The sequence below is a fragment of the Neoarius graeffei genome, chromosome 6 (assembly GCF_027579695.1).
Source record: "Neoarius graeffei isolate fNeoGra1 chromosome 6, fNeoGra1.pri, whole genome shotgun sequence".
Classification (NCBI taxonomy): domain Eukaryota; kingdom Metazoa; phylum Chordata; class Actinopteri; order Siluriformes; family Ariidae; genus Neoarius; species Neoarius graeffei.
Window position 1 is genome coordinate 46,953,645 of NC_083574.1, and position 17,298 is coordinate 46,970,942.

Sequence of the window (17,298 nt, forward strand, 5' to 3'; positions counted from 1 at the left end):
ATTATAACATCTGTATTTTTTTTAATTACCCATGTACTAACTTTATTTGAATAGGAATCATATATTTACATGATATTATCAAGTTAAGTTTAAAATGAGACATTTAAGTACATAGAGAACATAAAAAAGCCAGAAATATTTTACACACTTGCTACAGAACTTGAGAATATTTATAGCTCATCTACATTCCAGAACTCAGCTCACAATTTCTCATTTCAGAAATTTCTGTGATACATTTATTACTAAGCTGCTAGCAGTTTCTGGTTTTTTTTTTTTTAATGTCCAAACTACATCAAGAAGTAACACTCTGCCTAAAGGCCCGGTCACACAGCACTCCGCGTCTATATCACGTACAAAAAGATACAAAAATCTGGTGGACGTGGTCGTAAGTGGTAATTTTTGGTCAATTTTGGCTTTGCCGTGCTTTGTACGGGGTATGGCCGTCGGCGGCTGTTTCACTGCCATAGCACTGCCAAATCACGGGTAACCGCGGCTCAGCGTCGTTGGAAGAGCGGCTTGCTGCGCATATAAAAGCGGTAGGATATGTTGAGCCTGTATCAGTTGGTTCTGTTGGTGCTGGAGCATTAAGATGAGGACATCACAGCGTTGAGGGTTCATGTTCACCCCTTGACATCTAGACTGCAAGTGCCGAGGTCTCAGAAAATTACGGTATTTACATGCCGCAAATCAGAAGTGATGCAGAAGTGATTAGACAGTGATCAATCGAATTTAGAACTTGTTTGAGACGTCGTTTAACGGGCTTAGACAGTGCTATGTACGCGGAAAAATCCATTTCTCAGTGATAAGCCGCTAAACACACGCTATATCCCGTGATACCAACGCGTAACACCCGTCCGATGACCGTGCTCTGCCCGTGATAGACCACCAAACTTTCGCGTCTTACCACGTCTCCCCAAGTTTTAATAACGGCCGGGACACTGATTATCACGTGTTTTTCACCTGTGTTGCACGTCTTTACCACGTGTGCCGGCCGTGGTTGTCCGCGGTCTAAAGTTTTGAGCAGTCCAAAACTTTTTACCGCGTCCGACGCCGTTCCGATTTTCCCCTGCGTCCTGTCACGTCTGTATATCGACTGTAACACGTCTTAACTTCGACATCAACACGAACAATATCGTCTGCTTCACGGGAGAGCACTTTTTGACGGGTTTTGGCCGTGATAAAGCCGTAAAGCGCTGTGTGACCGGGCCTTAAGGATTCAAACACAAAACACGAAGATAAAAGCAGTTATTGGTAACACATATTATGACCGGAAATAAAGCAGAATGAGCATTTTCTAAGAGCATGCATATTAAGCTACCGTCAAATGTGTCCACATGTTTATGATGCAATGAACTCTTCATCATTTGATATTCCATATTAATGAATAAGTAAAAAACAAATGGTACTTCTAACTCGAAATATTATATTTGACATGTGCAGGTTTCACATTTTGTCTTAGAAAATCTTTTGTTCAAATAAGGAATCACTTATCCCAGCTTTTTATTGAAGAGTTGGTATGTGGACACATTGTTATTAAGCATTAGCATATTAGCACAAAGCATATTTACAGGATCGGTGCAAGGATGAGGAATCTGTTGTGGTTGTGTATGGAGAGTGCATGGACAGATAAACATCAGACATTTCAGTAACTCTATAACTAACAGGTTCACTAGTTAAATACAGTTTGTAAGAAAGAGTTATATTCTTAATTATGGCAGACATCTGAGACAAGCATGCAAATATACAGATAGGCAAAGATAGACACACAAAGAAGCGACTAACTTGCTGAAATATTTTTGCAACAAATCTCACAGAGTTATGGGTCACCTTGTTAAACACTTTTTTTCATCAATCTTGAAACAAACATACTTTTAGATAAGGAATCTATAGAGTAACCAACTCCTAAAAGCAAAAAGTTATGTCAGTTGAATAGACTGAGCAGCACACCACCTCTGAGGTTCTAACTGATCCCACTCAGTAGTTTAGGTCTTAAAATGGGTATCTAATGTATGAACCATGCTTTTGACCTGAGTAAAAGAAAGAAAAAGCACAATTTTATTCATCACACACTTGCGAAATTCCTCTCTGCATAGTGTAGTGGTTAGCACTGTTGCCTCACAGCAAGAAGGTCCTGGGTTCGAGCCCAGCGGCCGGCGAGGGCCTTTTTGTGTGGAGTTTGCATGTTCTCCCAGTGTCTGCATGGGTTTCCTCCGGTTTCCCCTACAGTCCAAAGACATGCAGGTAAGGCTAATTGGTGGCTCTAAATTGACCATAGGTGTGAATGTGAGTGTGAATGATTGTCAGCCCTGCGATGACCTGGCAACTTGTCCAGGGTGTACCCTGCCTCTCGCCCATAGTCAGCTGGGATAGGCTCCAGCTTGCCTGTGACCCTGTAGAACAGGACAGGATAAGCGGCTACAGATAATGGATGGATGGATGGTTTCAGGGCTCTTTTTATGCACAAAGTTCTCATCTCATCTCATTATCTCTAGTGGGGGAAACCGGAGCACCTGGAGGAAACCCACGCAGACACGGGGAGAACATGCAACCCAGACCTTCTTGCTGTGAGGTGACCACGCTAACCACTACACCACCGTGCCGCCCCATGCGCAAAGTTCCCCTGTATAATTAACTATGAAACAGCAGCCTACAAACATTTATGAATTTATATCTGAACTTGTATATTATTACCAAAAACAAGACTTGGCGAATTTTGCAAAGTAGCAAACAGTGGTGTAAGTGGTTAGCACGGTCACCTCACAGAAAGAAGGTTCCGGGTTCGAACCCAGTGGCCGGCGAGGGCCTTTCTGTGCAGAGTTTGCATGTTCTCCCCGTGTCCGCGTGGGTTTCCTCTAGGTGCTCCGGTTTCCCCCACAGTCCAAAGACATGCAGGTTAGGTTAACTGGTGACTCTAAATTGACCGTAGGTGTGAATGTGAGTGTGAATGGTTGTCTGTGTCTATGTGTCAGCCCTGTGATGACCTGGCGACTTGTCCAGGGTGTACCCCACCTTTCGCCCGTAGTCAGCTGGGATAGGCTCCAGCTTGCCTGCGACCCTCATCTCATCTCATTATCTCTAGCCGCTTTATCCTTCTACAGGGTTGCAGGCAAGCTGGAGCCTATCCCAGCTGACTACGGGCGAAAGGCGGGGTACACCCTGGACAAGTCGCCAGGTCATCACAGGGCTGACACATAGACACAGACAACCATTCACACTCACACCTACGGTCAATTTAGAGTCACCAGTTAACCTAACCTGCATGTCTTTGGACTGTGGGGGAAACCGGAGCACCCGGAGGAAACCCACGCGGACACGGGGAGAACATGCAAACTCCACACAGAAAGGCCCTCGCCGGCCACGGGGCTCGAACCCAGGACCTTGCCTGCGACCCTGTACAGGATAAAGTGGCTAGAGATAATGAGATGAGATGAGCCTGTAGGGTGGCACAGTGGTGTAAGTGGTTAGCATGGTTGCCGCACAGCGTCAAGTCAAGTCAACTTTATTGTCAAATATGCTGTACATACTCGACATACAGCACAGATGAAATATCAGTCCTCTCTGACCCACGGTGCAAACAGGCAATGCAATAAATAAAAATAGAATAATTGAAAAAAACAAACAATATAAACACTCTAGATAGGAACTAGACATAGACTAAACACTCAAACAATATAAACAGTATAAATAAACAGTATAAACAAGACATAGACTAAACACTCAGACAATATAAACAGTGTAAACACTAGATAAGAACTACACACAGACTAAACACTCAAACAGACAATATAAACAGTATAAACACTCTAGATATGAACTAGACGTAGACTAAACACTCATATATATACACACACACACTCAGGCCCTGTTTACATTATTTCGAATCAGCGGCTCATCAGATTAACATTTTTAAAACGATTCGCGTACACACACAAAATTTCTGTGCCCGCAACAAAACCGTTCCCCGTGCACACAGCAACGCCAATACACGGATACGCTAATCACATGACTAATTAGACGGCACGTCACATGATCCCAGTGCATATCGGGCATGCGCAAGTCACTCACCACTTGCAAGCACATAAAGTGTGTGAGAGATTGAGTGAGCGAGTGAGAGAGAGGAGAGAGAGCAAGCGAGCGAGAGAGTGTGAGAGAGCATAAGAATCAAAATTTGAAGTTCTTTATGGAAATCAGGGACGCCGTGTCATTGGGACTAAAGAGGAGAAGGTTTTTCAGCAGTCGCGTCACATGACCAACGTGGCATGACCAGCGCCAGCGAATCAGGAAGGTGGATGTCACAGTGACGTTGTCCAATGACGACGGCAGCTAGAGCTCAGCACTGCGTATCCTCGTTCCTCAATGTTTACACAGCACCGGATCAGATACGTACTGGGTTGAATACGTGGGCCCTGGCGGATTCAAACTGTTCCGCCTGTGGAGTCGTTTCCCGGCATTTTAATGTGCACGGACAGTGCATCCGCAACGACAACGATACGGATACGGTCTAATATAAACACCACCTCAGTAGTTTAGGTCCTAAATGGGTATCTAATGTATGAACCATGCTTTTGACCTGAGTAAAAGAAAGAAAAAGCACAACTTTATTCATCACACACTTGTGAAATTCCTCTCTGCATAGTGTAGCGGTTAGCACTGTCGCCTCATGGCAAGAAGGTCCGGGTTCGAGCCCAGAGGCCGGCGACGGCCTTTCTGTGTGGAGTTTGCATGTTCTCCCGTGTCTGCGTGGGTTTCCTCCGGTTTCCCCTACAGTCCAAAGACATGCAGGTAAGGCTAATTGGTGGCTCTAAATTGACCATAGGTGTGAATGTGAGTGTGAATGGTTGTCAGCCCTGCGATGACCTGGCAACTTGTCCAGGGTGTACCCTGCCTCTCGCCCATAGTCAGCTGGGATAGGCTCCAGCTTGCCTGCGACCCTGTAGAACAGGACAGGATAAGCGGCTACAGATAATGGATGGATGGATGGATGGATGGTTTCAGGGCTCTTTTTATGCACAAAGTTCTCATCTCATCTCATTATCTCTAGCCGCTTTATCCCATTCCACAGGGTCGCAGGAGCCTATCCCAGCTGACTACGGGCGAAAGGCGGGGTACACCCTGGACAAGTCGCCAGGTCATCACACACTTGTGAAATTCCTCTCTGCATAGTGTAGTGGTAAGCACTGTTGCCTCACAGCAAGAAGGTCCGGATTCGAGCCCAGAGGCCAGCGACGGCCTTTCTGTGTGGCGTTTGCATGTTCTCCCAAGAAGTGCCCTTGAGCAAGGTACCTAACCCCTGACTGCTCCCCGGGCGCTCTAGTGTGGCTGCCTACTGCTCTGTGTGTTCACTGCTTCAGATGGGTTTAAATGCAGAGGATGAATTTCACCATGCTTCAAATATAAACAAACACCGCCTGACTATTTTCGATTTGAACCCACAGTAAAGGAATGAAAGACAGACAGGCCCTGGGAGTGCAGGGTCACACGCCTGAATGGGGGGTTTTTATGCTAATGAGCGCGCGCAGGTCTTCCCCCGCCCCCAGGTGACGTCTTATCATTAGCATCGATTCAGCCGTTGATTCACTCAGTGAGCCGATCAACAAACTGTGTGTGTGTGTTTAGGGGAAGTGTGTGTTCAGGTAGTCTGCGTTTTATTTGCACCAGTGGAGTTTTAATGACGTGCTACTAACACAATTTAGCTTTATCTGTAGGAACTTAAGTTTGAAAACAACGTTTTACTTCATCTGGAGGGAACAAACAACCCAAACAGAACCATGTTTCGACGAGGCAGCCAAACTCTGGGTCTTCATACATACTGGGAAAAATTCAAATCCTATCTGAAGGTATTATTGAATTTCAGTCACTTTTTAACTAGTTTAAGTTAAGTCTCAGACGCACAGTGGTGTCTGTATTTCAGTGAGACTGAGCGTCACGCTTTGAAACCTGTCTCCTCCTGAGCATGCGCATCCGAGCCACTGCACTACTAGTTTAGCGATTTGTAGCTTCCGTCTCAGCCGCGGTTAGGATTTCCTCTTGACGTTAGGGATAATCCCAAAAAACAAAACTCAGCATTACTGGGTTGTTTTACGGAGTTTCAAGGACTCTGGTTGATTTGGGAGGGAAAACAAACCCCTTCACCATCGACTCAATTTCAAACTGTGGGTGGTAAAAGGGTCAATCCCTGTGAAATCAGCAGAGGCCTCGCCACTGACCAGCTCAGATTTACTTCATGCTTTCTGGAAATATTGTCAGTGTGTCCAATAAATAGTATACAAAACTTTAGGCTTGTGTTATATCTTTATTAGTTTGAGAAAAAGGGGCGTGGCCCCAATTTCACTGTTAAAACGGACCTAATTCCATAAGTCATTACTTTTAAACTATTCATGCCAGATACATGACATTTTCAAGGATTGTTCAGTTCCAGACGCCTTTAAATACTAAAATAGAAAGCTCACAGTTCAATATTTGCCAAGTTATGGCTTGCTGAAAATCATTAAAAAATGTGCTTTGCACACTAGAAAACTTTTTAGTAAACCCAATGACGCTCAAAGATGTCCTTTTTGTCAACATGTCTAAAAGGCAATGTCGGCTGTGTTTTGGTCCTATTATCTCCCATCTTGTATTAACATGGAGATCAGCTGAAACGGGGCGGCACGGTGGTGTGGTGGTTAGCGCTGTCGCCTCACAGCAAGAAGGTCCGGGTTCGAGCCCCGTGGCCGGCGAGGCCCTTTCTGTGCGGAGTTTGCATGTCCGCGTGGGTTTCCTCCGGGTGCTCCGGTTTCCCCCACAGTCCAAAGACATGCAGGTTAGGTTAACTGGTGACTCTAAATTGACCGTAGGTGTGAATGTGAGTGTGAATGGTTGTCTGTGTCTATGTGTCAGCCCTGTGATGACCTGGTGACTTGTCCAGGGTGTACCCCGCCTTTCGCCCGTAGTCAGCTGGGATAGACTCCAGCTTGCCTGCGACCCTGTAGAACAGGGGTGTCAAACCTGATCCATAAAGGGCCGTGTGGCTGCAGGTTTTCATTCCAGCCATGCAGCAGCACCCTGATTTGGCTTATTCAATCAACTGACACACCCACCCTTTAATCAAGGGTGGGTGTGGCTGCAAGTATTTGACTGTGTGAAGACAGTTCAGTTGATTGAATGAGCCAAGTCAGGTGTGCTGCTGCATGGCTGGAATGAAAACCTGCAGCCACAAGGCCCTTTATGGATCAGGTTTGACACCCCTGCTGTAGAAGGATAAAGCGGCTAGAGATAATGAGATGAGATCAGCTGAAACACATTTGCCCCTTTTCCACCAAAGTAGTTCCAGGGCTGGTTCGGGGCCGGGTTTTCTGTTTCCACTGACAAAGAACTGGCTCTGGGGTCAGAAAAACCGGTTCCAGGCTAGCACCAACACACTGCTGGGCCAGAGGAAAGAACCGCTTACGTCAGCGGGGGGGCGGAGTTGTTAAGACCGACAACAATAAGACCGCGAAAGATCGCCATTTTTAACCGACGAGAAGCAGCAGCTGTACAAACGCGAAGTCATCCATTATTATTATTATTATTATTATTGCTGCTGCTGCTTCTTCCGTGCTGTTTTTGCTTCGATATTCGCACCAAGGTTTATGCAAACGTAGTGACGTAACTGACGTATACAGCGATGTAATGACGTGGCTTCCCTTAGCACCGCGAGCTATGGAAAAACAAACTGGTTCTTAGCTGGCTTGCAAGTTGAACAAGTTGTGAACCAGCACCAGCACTGGCCCCGAACCAGCCCTGGAATTGATTTGGTGGAAAAGAGGTATTTGTCATCTTTCCTGCAAGTGGCACACGCTTTCTCCAATTTTCAATAACAAAGCCCTTCTGACTGGTGGTAGACCTATCTCAGCTCCTCAGTGGGAGGAGAGAGGTGTCCGCTATTTGAAAGACATTTACAACAACTTTGGACTGCTTTCTTTTACTGATCTTAAGGATGCATTCGATCTGCCTGGTTCCTCCTTTTTCTTTAATTTGCAGTTTAATTTGCAGTTGAAGTCAGCCCTTAAAGCATATGGCGTCCCGTGGCAGTGTTTTTTACCTATTCATCCACTCCGAGATATATTTACTAAACATGCTTAAACGACGGGTATGGTATCCAAATTATATAATTTTTTACTGGTAACGGACACCCCCACACTTCCAATAGAGAGGGTCTGGAGAACAGATTGCCCAGGTCTGACTCAAGATTTTGATTGGGATGACGTGTGGTCTGGCATTCGTGATGTGTCGCGTAATCCAGACCACCAGCAAATTCATTTCAATTTTTTACACAGAATATACCTTACCCCCGTCAATCACCAGAGGCCTCGCCACTGACCAGCTCAGATTTGCTTCATACTTTCTGGAAATATTGTCAGTGTGCCCAGTAAATAGTATACAAAATTTTAGGCTTGTGTTATATCTTTATTAGTTTCTGAGATATAGGGGCTTTTAAAAAGGGGCGTGGCCCTAATTTCACTGTTAAAATGGACCTAACTTTGCACACTAGAAAACAACTTTTTAGTAAATCTCCGTGAACGCTCAAAGATGTCCTTTTTGTCAACATGTCTAAAGGGCAATGTCGGCTGCGTTTTGGTCCTATTATCTCCCATCTTGTATTAACATGGAGATCAGCTGAAACACATTTGCCCCTTTTCCACCAAAGCAGTTCCAGGGCTGGTTCGGGGCCAGTGCTTAGTTTGGAACCGGGTTTTCTGTTTCCACTGACAAAGAACTGGCTCTGGGGCCAAAAAAAACGGTTCCAGGCTAGCACCAACTCTCTGCTGGGCCAGAGGAAAGAACCGCTTACGTCAGCGGGGGGGGGGGGGGGGGGGGGGGGTGGAGTTGTTAAGACCAACAACAATAACAAGACCGCAAAAGATCGCCATTTTTAAGCGACGAGAAGCAGCAGCTGTACAAACGCGAAGTCATTTGTTGTTGTTGCTGCTGCTGCTGCTTCTTCCGTTCTGTTTTTGCTTCAATATTCGCACCAAGGTTTATGCAAACGTAGCGACGTAACTGATGTATACAACGACGTAACTGACGTCTACAGCGATGTAATGACGTGGGTTCCCTTAGCACCGCGAGCTATGGAAAAGCAAACTGGTTTTCAGCTGGCTCGCAAGTTGAACGAGTTGTGAACCAGCACTGGCCTCGAACCAGCCCTGGAACTGATTTGGTGGAAAAGAGGTATTTGTCATCTTTCCTGCAAGTGGCACACGCTTTCTCCAATTTTCAATAACAAAGCCCTTCTGACTGGTGGTAGACCTATCTCAGCTCCTCAGTGGGAGGAGAGAGGTGTCGGTTATTTGAAAGACATTTACAACATCTTTGGACTGCTTTCTTTTACTGATCTTAAGGATGCATTCGATCTGCCTGGTTCCTCCTTTTTCTTTAATTTGCAGCCGAAGTCAGCCCTTAAAGCATATGGCGTCCCGTGGCAGTGTTCTTTACCTATTCATCCACTCCGAGATATATTTACTAAACATGCTAAAACGACGGGTATGGTATCTAAATTATATAATTTTTTACTGGTAACGGACACCCCCACACTTCCAATAGAGAGGGTCTGGAGAACAGATTGCCCAGGTCTGACTCAAGATTTTGATTGGAATGACGTGTGGTCTGGCATTCGTGATGTGTCGCGTAATCCAGACCACCAGCAAATTCATTTCAATTTTTTACACAGAATATACCTTACCCCCGTCAAAGTTCATCACATGAAAATTATTAATGATCCTTTTTGCAATCTGTGCTCTCTGAAAGCTCAGGGCACATTTAGTCACATGTTTTGGGAATGCCCTCCTGTTGGACAGCTGTGGTGCAATGTTGCATCTAACGCTACGTTCACACTGCAAGGCTTAATGCTCAATTCCGATTTTTTTGTGAAATCCGATTTTTTTGTGAGGTCGTTCACATTAACAAATATATGCGACTTGTATGTGATCCTCAGTATGAACGAAAAGCGACCTAAAAGTGTTCCGCATGCGCACTGCAGGATACGACGACGTCACACGCAGTGAGCATGGCCAGTGTTTACGGAAGTAAAACCGCCCGGTTGCGGTATGACTCATCCAATCTAGCTTGAATAGCTGCATCCCCCCAAATGGAAATCAGCTCCCTAACCTCTGCGTCCTTTCATTGAGAAGATTCAGAACCTTCACAGCCCGAAGCGTCCCTCGCATTGATGTCATGCGCAGGGGCGCAGATACGTTTTTTGAACTGGGAGGGACAAAAAACTGGGGGGGGACAAAGCTGCCAGCAAACCAACCCCAACCCCGATATGCCTGTCAAACTTGTTGTTAGTAACCATAGCAACCAAGCTCGAGCTCGCAACCTGTGCAGTCTGCGCAGCTCAACCAACCGAATATCAGTCTTTGTTTTGTTTTATGTGAGTTGTTGCAACTATATGTAGGCTATACACTGCTGTGCACCTCAATAAACCGAATGGTAATTAGTCTTTTGATTTTTCCGTGAGGTTTGCCTTATGCAAAGAAAGACAGCATAGACGTTTTTTCCTCCCTATAAGTAGGGGGGACCGAACGAGGTGAATTTAAATATGACTCGTCCCACCCTCTATCTGCGCCCGTGATTATGCGCCATGTTGTTGTAACTTTTTTTGAGAGACCCGCCGCCTACTTCAGCGCAGAATAGTGACGTTTGTGGCTTGTTGATGACGACGTGTAAGTCGGATAAATGCGACCTGGCGGTTCAGACTGAAGTTGCATATGAAAAGAGCGGATAGGAATCGGAATTAGCACCACATATCCAAACGGCCTGGGTCGGATTTGAAAAAATCGGATCTGTGTCGTTCATATTGTCAATAAAAGATCGGATACAGGTCACATATGGGCGAAAAGATCGGATTTGAGTCACTTCAGCCTGCAGTGTGAACGTAGCCAAAGTTATCTGATTTGATACAAGAAACGGTACCTGTTAACGTGTGTTGCTTCTGAATGACCTGTCTACTCTTAATATTTCCAAACTCAAGAAGCGTATAATTTTTGCCGGACTGACAGCGGCCAAGAAAATGGTTGCCACTCGCTGGAAGCCACCTCATTCTCTCACTATCGAGTCTTGGACTCTTTCTTTTCTGGATGTCGTATATTTGGAACTTTCAACAGCGTGAATTAATGGTGCTAATGAGAGCACACTAAATGCCTGGCGTAGTACTGCTGACTCTCTGAAAGATATGCTGTGAGCTTGTTTTTTTTTGTTTGTTTTGTTTTTCACCACTGACTCTCATTCATTCCTGTGTCCCTGCATGTCAAGTTCCTCTCTTGTTTTGTATGTCTTTGTGTGTGTCCTGTCTTTGTGTGTGTCCTGTGTCTGTGCGTGTGTGTATTTTTATATTTCCATTTTATTTATTTATTTATTTTGCTTGTGATAATAATGTTACTACTTCCGTGTTCTGTGGTGTCCCATGACACGTTCCTTTGTCTCGGGCCTACTGTATGCCTAATGTGTAAACTGAGACTGTGTTGTGATGTTGAATCCCTAAAAGTCTTGGCAGGCTTCTTTTTTACTTTTTCTCAAACTTCAATAAAAATTTGATCGCAAAAAAACAAAAACGTGCTTTGGAGCAACTTTGACGCCCCATATCTCCACATTAAAGTCGTTTATTTGTATAGCGCTCTTAGCAATAAACATTGTCGCAAAGCAGCCTTACAGAATTTGAACGACTTAAAATATGAGCTAATTTTATCCCCAACGAGCAAGACTGTGGCGACAGTGGCAAGGAAAAACTCCCTCAGACGACACGAGGAAGAAACCTCGAGAGGAACCAGACTCAAAAGGGAACCCATCCCCATCTGGGCAACAGACAACATGACTATAACGTTGAGTCCTAACAAAGTCAGCTTCGTTGATGCTATAAACCCCCCACCGACAGAAACCCGAGTGCGAAACCGTTCACGACAACCGCAGTCCCAAAGTCGGCAAGTCAACTGCAGTCCCCAGCCACAAAAACACCACTGCAAGAGTCCAGAGCGTCCTCCAGGCGCGACCCCCAACCGTCCACATGGGGCCGCCCTCCACAGGATCGATGCGATGAGACTCCAACCAGACACACAGGGCACCAGGATGGACCAGACAGGTCCGAGGAGCAGAAGAGGCCAGCATCTCAATCCCAGGACCGGCATGTAACTCAGAGGGACAGATTTGGGGGGGAAGAGAGAGAAAACACAGGTTGTTAGGTAAAGCACACCAGATCTTTCAAATTTTCTTATTTATTACTCATGTTATCGTACTCTTTAGGCAACTAGGTATGTGTTCAAAAGAAATCAAACTTTCTGATTTATTAGGCTTTAAAAATAAACATTTTGTGCCTATAATGCAAATGTATGACAAGGTCTACCATAAAAACAATTATACCACTGGAAAGCGCTTGTTCTGATTTTAGCAAATGCACAAAATATGAAGTTGGGACCCTAAACCAAGCTATAAATATTAAGGTATCAAGTACGGTATGTTTTACGATAGACGGAAATGCTGTTTTAAGGCATATTACAAACCTACAGTGTAGGAAAAATAACCTTAAAAATACTTTATTTGAAGAGCTTAAACAGTGTGTTGATTTGCTTTTCCACATCAGATGGAAGTTTATACTGCCCGTCAGTTGATGTAAGTGGGGCATCAATGATTTTAGTGACCTGCACCAGAGGGACCCAACAGTTATCCTGTCTCCTGGGCCAGCTGCAAGTCTGAGAGGGACCATGAGGATGCATAAATGTTACTTGTACATCTTGTTCCTCCTCTGATAATGCACGAATGTTGCCTATCCACCACTGTCTGTCATACAAACATACAACATATTTACCAGGAATTGCATCTGCCAGAGAGACTGCTGATTTAACAGGGGTTTTATGCATTACTTGTGGCCAATTCCCACTCATATCCACAATGAAGCTAGGACAACCTGACACCCTGCTGACCTGCAGCTGGTTGGACATGTTTGGAACGAATGAGTGGTTGTGTCTTGTTCCAGGAATAGTTGAAGAAGAGAGGGTCCCATATACGATTTGTACATTGGGGAGTGCCTGTTAGAGAGCGCACTTGTCCTGGGCCATCGGCATAGTGAGGTAGGGTGGCCAGTTCCTTTCCTCGCTGCCTTACTTCCCCCAGTGTTTCCACCAGGTCCCCATTCACTGCTGGGTGGACAGGGAGCGAGCCCCAGATCCCCGTCGAGCCGAGGCTCGAACCGGGGACCGTTCGCTTAGTGGTCAAGCGCTCTAACCACTTGGCCACTTCGCCTCCCCAGGAATAGTAGCTGACCTTGAAAATCTTGTCTCCAATGCTTTTTCACTCTCCATAACTTCCCCTGTACCAACCCAGATGAAATGGATGTTCTTGATGGTTTTTCTGCCCACAAAAACAGATCAGATGGGGTTAGTGTGTGATCACTCGTGACTGCCTGTAAGCTAGCTCGAGCTTCTGACCGCTTTACAGTGCCTCCAATACCATAGGAGGGTGTAGCAACACCAATCTTGATGGGATTATTACTCCTCGTTTTCCAAAAGACCGGGCAATGAGAGAGAAATGGGAGCGCTTGGTCTACACAGGCTGTGCACTGAAACTGTGCAAGCTCGCGCAGCCTGCTGGCGCTTCCACAGGTAACGTCACCAGACTCCCTTGGGATTTTTCCAGACGTGTTTTATTTTATTTTTTCTGCTGTAGACAGATGGCCTTGTGCAAAATTACCCTTCTGGATGAGTGTGTAAAGGGACATACTTTACATGAAATTGGTCCAGAATATGCACTTTAATGTTAGAGCATGGATGGGTTGGTTTATTTATTTTTCAGCTCAGATACTGGACAGCCTCTGAAACATTTTAAAAATATCTTTTTGTACTAATATTACTTTTATTATCCTGCCTTTATTTTACACGATATTGATTTTACTTTGTATTATTTTTTCCACCTATTTATTGTTGTAATTTGGCATTCGTGGTGTTTAAAACTGTTAATCTTGTCTGCTGTCGCCTAAATGAGGATGGGTTCCCTTTTGAGTCTGGTTCCTCTTGAGGTTTCTTCCTCATGTTGTCTGAGGGAGTTTTTCTTTGCCACTGTTGCCACGGGCTTGCTCATTGGGGATCATCATCAAAGTCCTTCCCACACCATGTGGCGCATAGGGTGGCACCAGTCTCCATTTCCGTAACCCTCGGCCTCTCCTAGCTAAGGTTACAGTGTGTGGGGGGGGGGGCTAGTCCTCTGGTAACCGCGAGAGTTTGACTCCCCACTCGCATCTGTATTGCAGTGTGCCTTGCCAGACGGCAGTAGGAACCATTTTTATGATGGTCTTTGGTATGACCCAACCGTGAGTAGAACTTGCGATCTCCTGATCAAGAAGTGGACACGCTAACCACTAGGCCAACTCCCAGTGCTTATTGGGGATAGATTAGGGATAAAATTAGCTCATGTTTAAAGTCATTAAAATTCTGTAAAGCTGCTTTGCGACAATGTCTATTGTTAAAAGCGCTATAGAAATTGACTTGACTTGACGGTGGACGGCAAACTAAGAATTTCATTGTGCAGGAGGACATGTTCCTTACTGTGCATATGACAAACACTTTGAATCTTTGAAAAATGAAATTTCCCATCGCACCTTTCAAAGTTATTTGTGTAGGCTCTGTGGGTAAGTTCAGCTGATGCACAAATAGGCCCAGCTTTCTAAATCACCACTCAATATACTAGATGCATCCATCTAGTAAGATCAGTCTCCGTCTAGTGATTTTTATATGTCTTAGATTTTCATCTAAAAAGTCTGAAGGCTTATAGATACAAATGGCTAACAGTTTTAGAAATAGTTGGAGAGTTGGGTCCACATAAACAAGCGCAAAGCTGAAACCACCATCTGCTCTTAGTCCGGAAGCAACTGAGTTAGTAAAGTTTGATTATTGTTTGAACTGTATTAATACAGTATGTGGGTATTTAAAAATGCATAAAATTCATTGCTTCCAAAAGTCTGCATAAGCAATAAACATGACCTGAATGTCAACAACAGTTGCCTTTTCATGTGTAACAATTAGGTGTTTTTTTTTTTTAATGGTCTGTTATTCTAATACCTGCGTTTCCCCCCCCCCCCCCAACCCCTCTCAAATCAGACTCTCTCTCTTCAAAGACAAATGATGGAGAACCTGATTATAGCCAGAGCCAGACAAGATGCTGTATCCTTTGTTTGTGAGTCTACAGAAAAATCCAAATATAACTACAACCTTTTTATATGAAAGGGGTTGTGATTAATATTGCCTTAGAAATGTTTAGGTGAGGGTTTTGTATGTGGGTTTTTTTGTTTTTGTCTCATGTCTGTTATGTGGTTGTCTTTTAATCAATTGTTTATATTTGTGACTGTGTGTACTGGGGCTGCATGACTATATGAAACTATTATGCAAAATTATTATTGATCCATGTTGGCTTGTACAACCCCGATTCCAAAAAAAGTTGGGACAAAGTACAAATTGTAAATAAAAATGGAATGCAATGATGTGGAAGTTTCAAAATTCCATATTTTATTCAGAATAGAACATAGATGACATATCAGATGTTTAAACTGAGAAAATGTATCATTTAAAGAGAAAAATTAGGTGATTTTAAATTTCATGACAACAACACATCTCAAAAAAGTTGGGACAAGGCCATGTTTACCACTGTGAGACATCCCCTTTTCTCTTTACAACAGTCTGTAAACGTCTGGGGACTGAGGAGACAAGTTGCTCAAGTTTAGGGATAGGAATGTTAACCCATTCTTGTCTAATGTAGGATTCTAGTTGCTCAACTGTCTTAGGTCTTTTTTGTCGTATCTTCCATTTTATGATGCGCTAAATGTTTTCTATGGGTGAAAGATCTGGACTGCAGGCTGGCCAGTTCAGTACCCGGACCCTTCTTCTACGCAGCCATGATGCTGTAATTGATGCAGTATGTGGTTTGACATTGTCATGTTGGAAAATGCAAGGTCTTCCCTGAAAGAGACGTCGTCTGGATGGGATCATATGTTGCTCTAGAACCTGGATATACCTTTCAGCATTGATGGTGTCTTTCCAGATGTGTAAGCTGCCCATGCCACACGCACTAATGCAACCCCATACCATCAGAGATGCAGGCTTCTGAACTGAGCGCTGATAACAACTTGGGTCGTCCTTCTCCTCTTTAGTCCGAATGACACGGTGTCCCTGATTTCCATAAAGAACTTCAAATTTTGATTTGTCTGACCACAGAACAGTTTTCCACTTTGCCACAGTCCATTTTAAATGAGCCTTGGCCCAGAGAAGACGTCTGCGCTTCTGGATCATGTTTAGATACGGCTTCTTCTTTGAACTATAGAGTTTTAGCTGGCAACGGCGGATGGCACGGTGAATTGTGTTCACAGATAATGTTCTCTGGAAATATTCCTGAGCCCATTTTGTGATTTCCAATACAGAAGCATGCCTGTATGTGATGCAGTGCCGTCTAAGGGCCCGAAGATCACGGGCACCCAGTATGGTTTTCCGGCCTTGACTCTTACGCACAGAGATTCTTCCAGATTCTCTGAATCTTTTGATGATATTATGCACTGTAGATGATGATATGTTCAAACTCTTTGCAATTTTACACTGTTGAACTCCTTTCTGATATTGCTCCACTATTTGTCGGTGCAGAATTAGGGGGATTGGTGATCCTCTTCCCATCTTTACTTCTGAGAGCCGCTGCCACTCCAAGATGCTCTTTTTATACCCAGTCATGTTAATGACCTATTGCCAATTGACCTAATGAGTTGCAATTTGGTCCTCCAGCTGTTCCTTTTTTGCACCTTTAACTTTTCCAGCCGCTTATTGTCCCTGTCCCAACTTTTTTGAAATGTGTTGCTGTCATGAAATTTCAAATGAGTCAATATTTGGCATGAAATTTCAAAATGTCTCACTTTCGACATTTGATATGTTGTCTATGTTCTATTGTGAATACAATATCAGTTTTTTGAGATTTGTAAATTATTGCATTCCGTTTTTATTTACAATTTGTACTTTGTCCCAACTTTTTTGGAATTGGGGTTGTACATTTAGTCTCTACATATTGAGTGAGGAACTCCTGTGATTTCATCAGTGACCTGACTGTTTACAGCACCTCCAAAAGGATATTGAAGGCATCCATTTGATGTATGCAGTAGATCAAAATTGTTGACTTGACTGGAAGAATTGCAATACATATCCCCTTCAGACACAAGGAAAAATGCTATGAAACTTCATGTACAATTGTACACATTCAGTACGTTTACATGCACATCCAAATTGAGCTGCTGTCGGTAATCGAGCAAAGGGTCCCAGCAGG

General features: G+C 44.3%; 1 protein-coding gene across 4 annotated transcripts in view; it reads left to right on the forward strand.

Annotated features, from left to right (window-relative positions):
* Nucleotides 1–17,298, forward strand: part of vps9d1 (VPS9 domain containing 1) — a 56,587-nt gene that overhangs the window by 20,387 nt on the left and 18,902 nt on the right. For all 4 annotated transcript variants that reach the window (XR_009654888.1, XM_060923725.1, XM_060923726.1 and 1 more), the window contains exon 6: nt 15,102–15,164. Coding sequence is in view for 3 of the 4 variants with exons in the window: in XM_060923725.1 (XP_060779708.1) it covers nt 15,102–15,164 (63 nt within the window). In the remaining variant the exon portion in view is untranslated. The remainder of the gene's footprint in view (nt 1–15,101; nt 15,165–17,298) is intronic.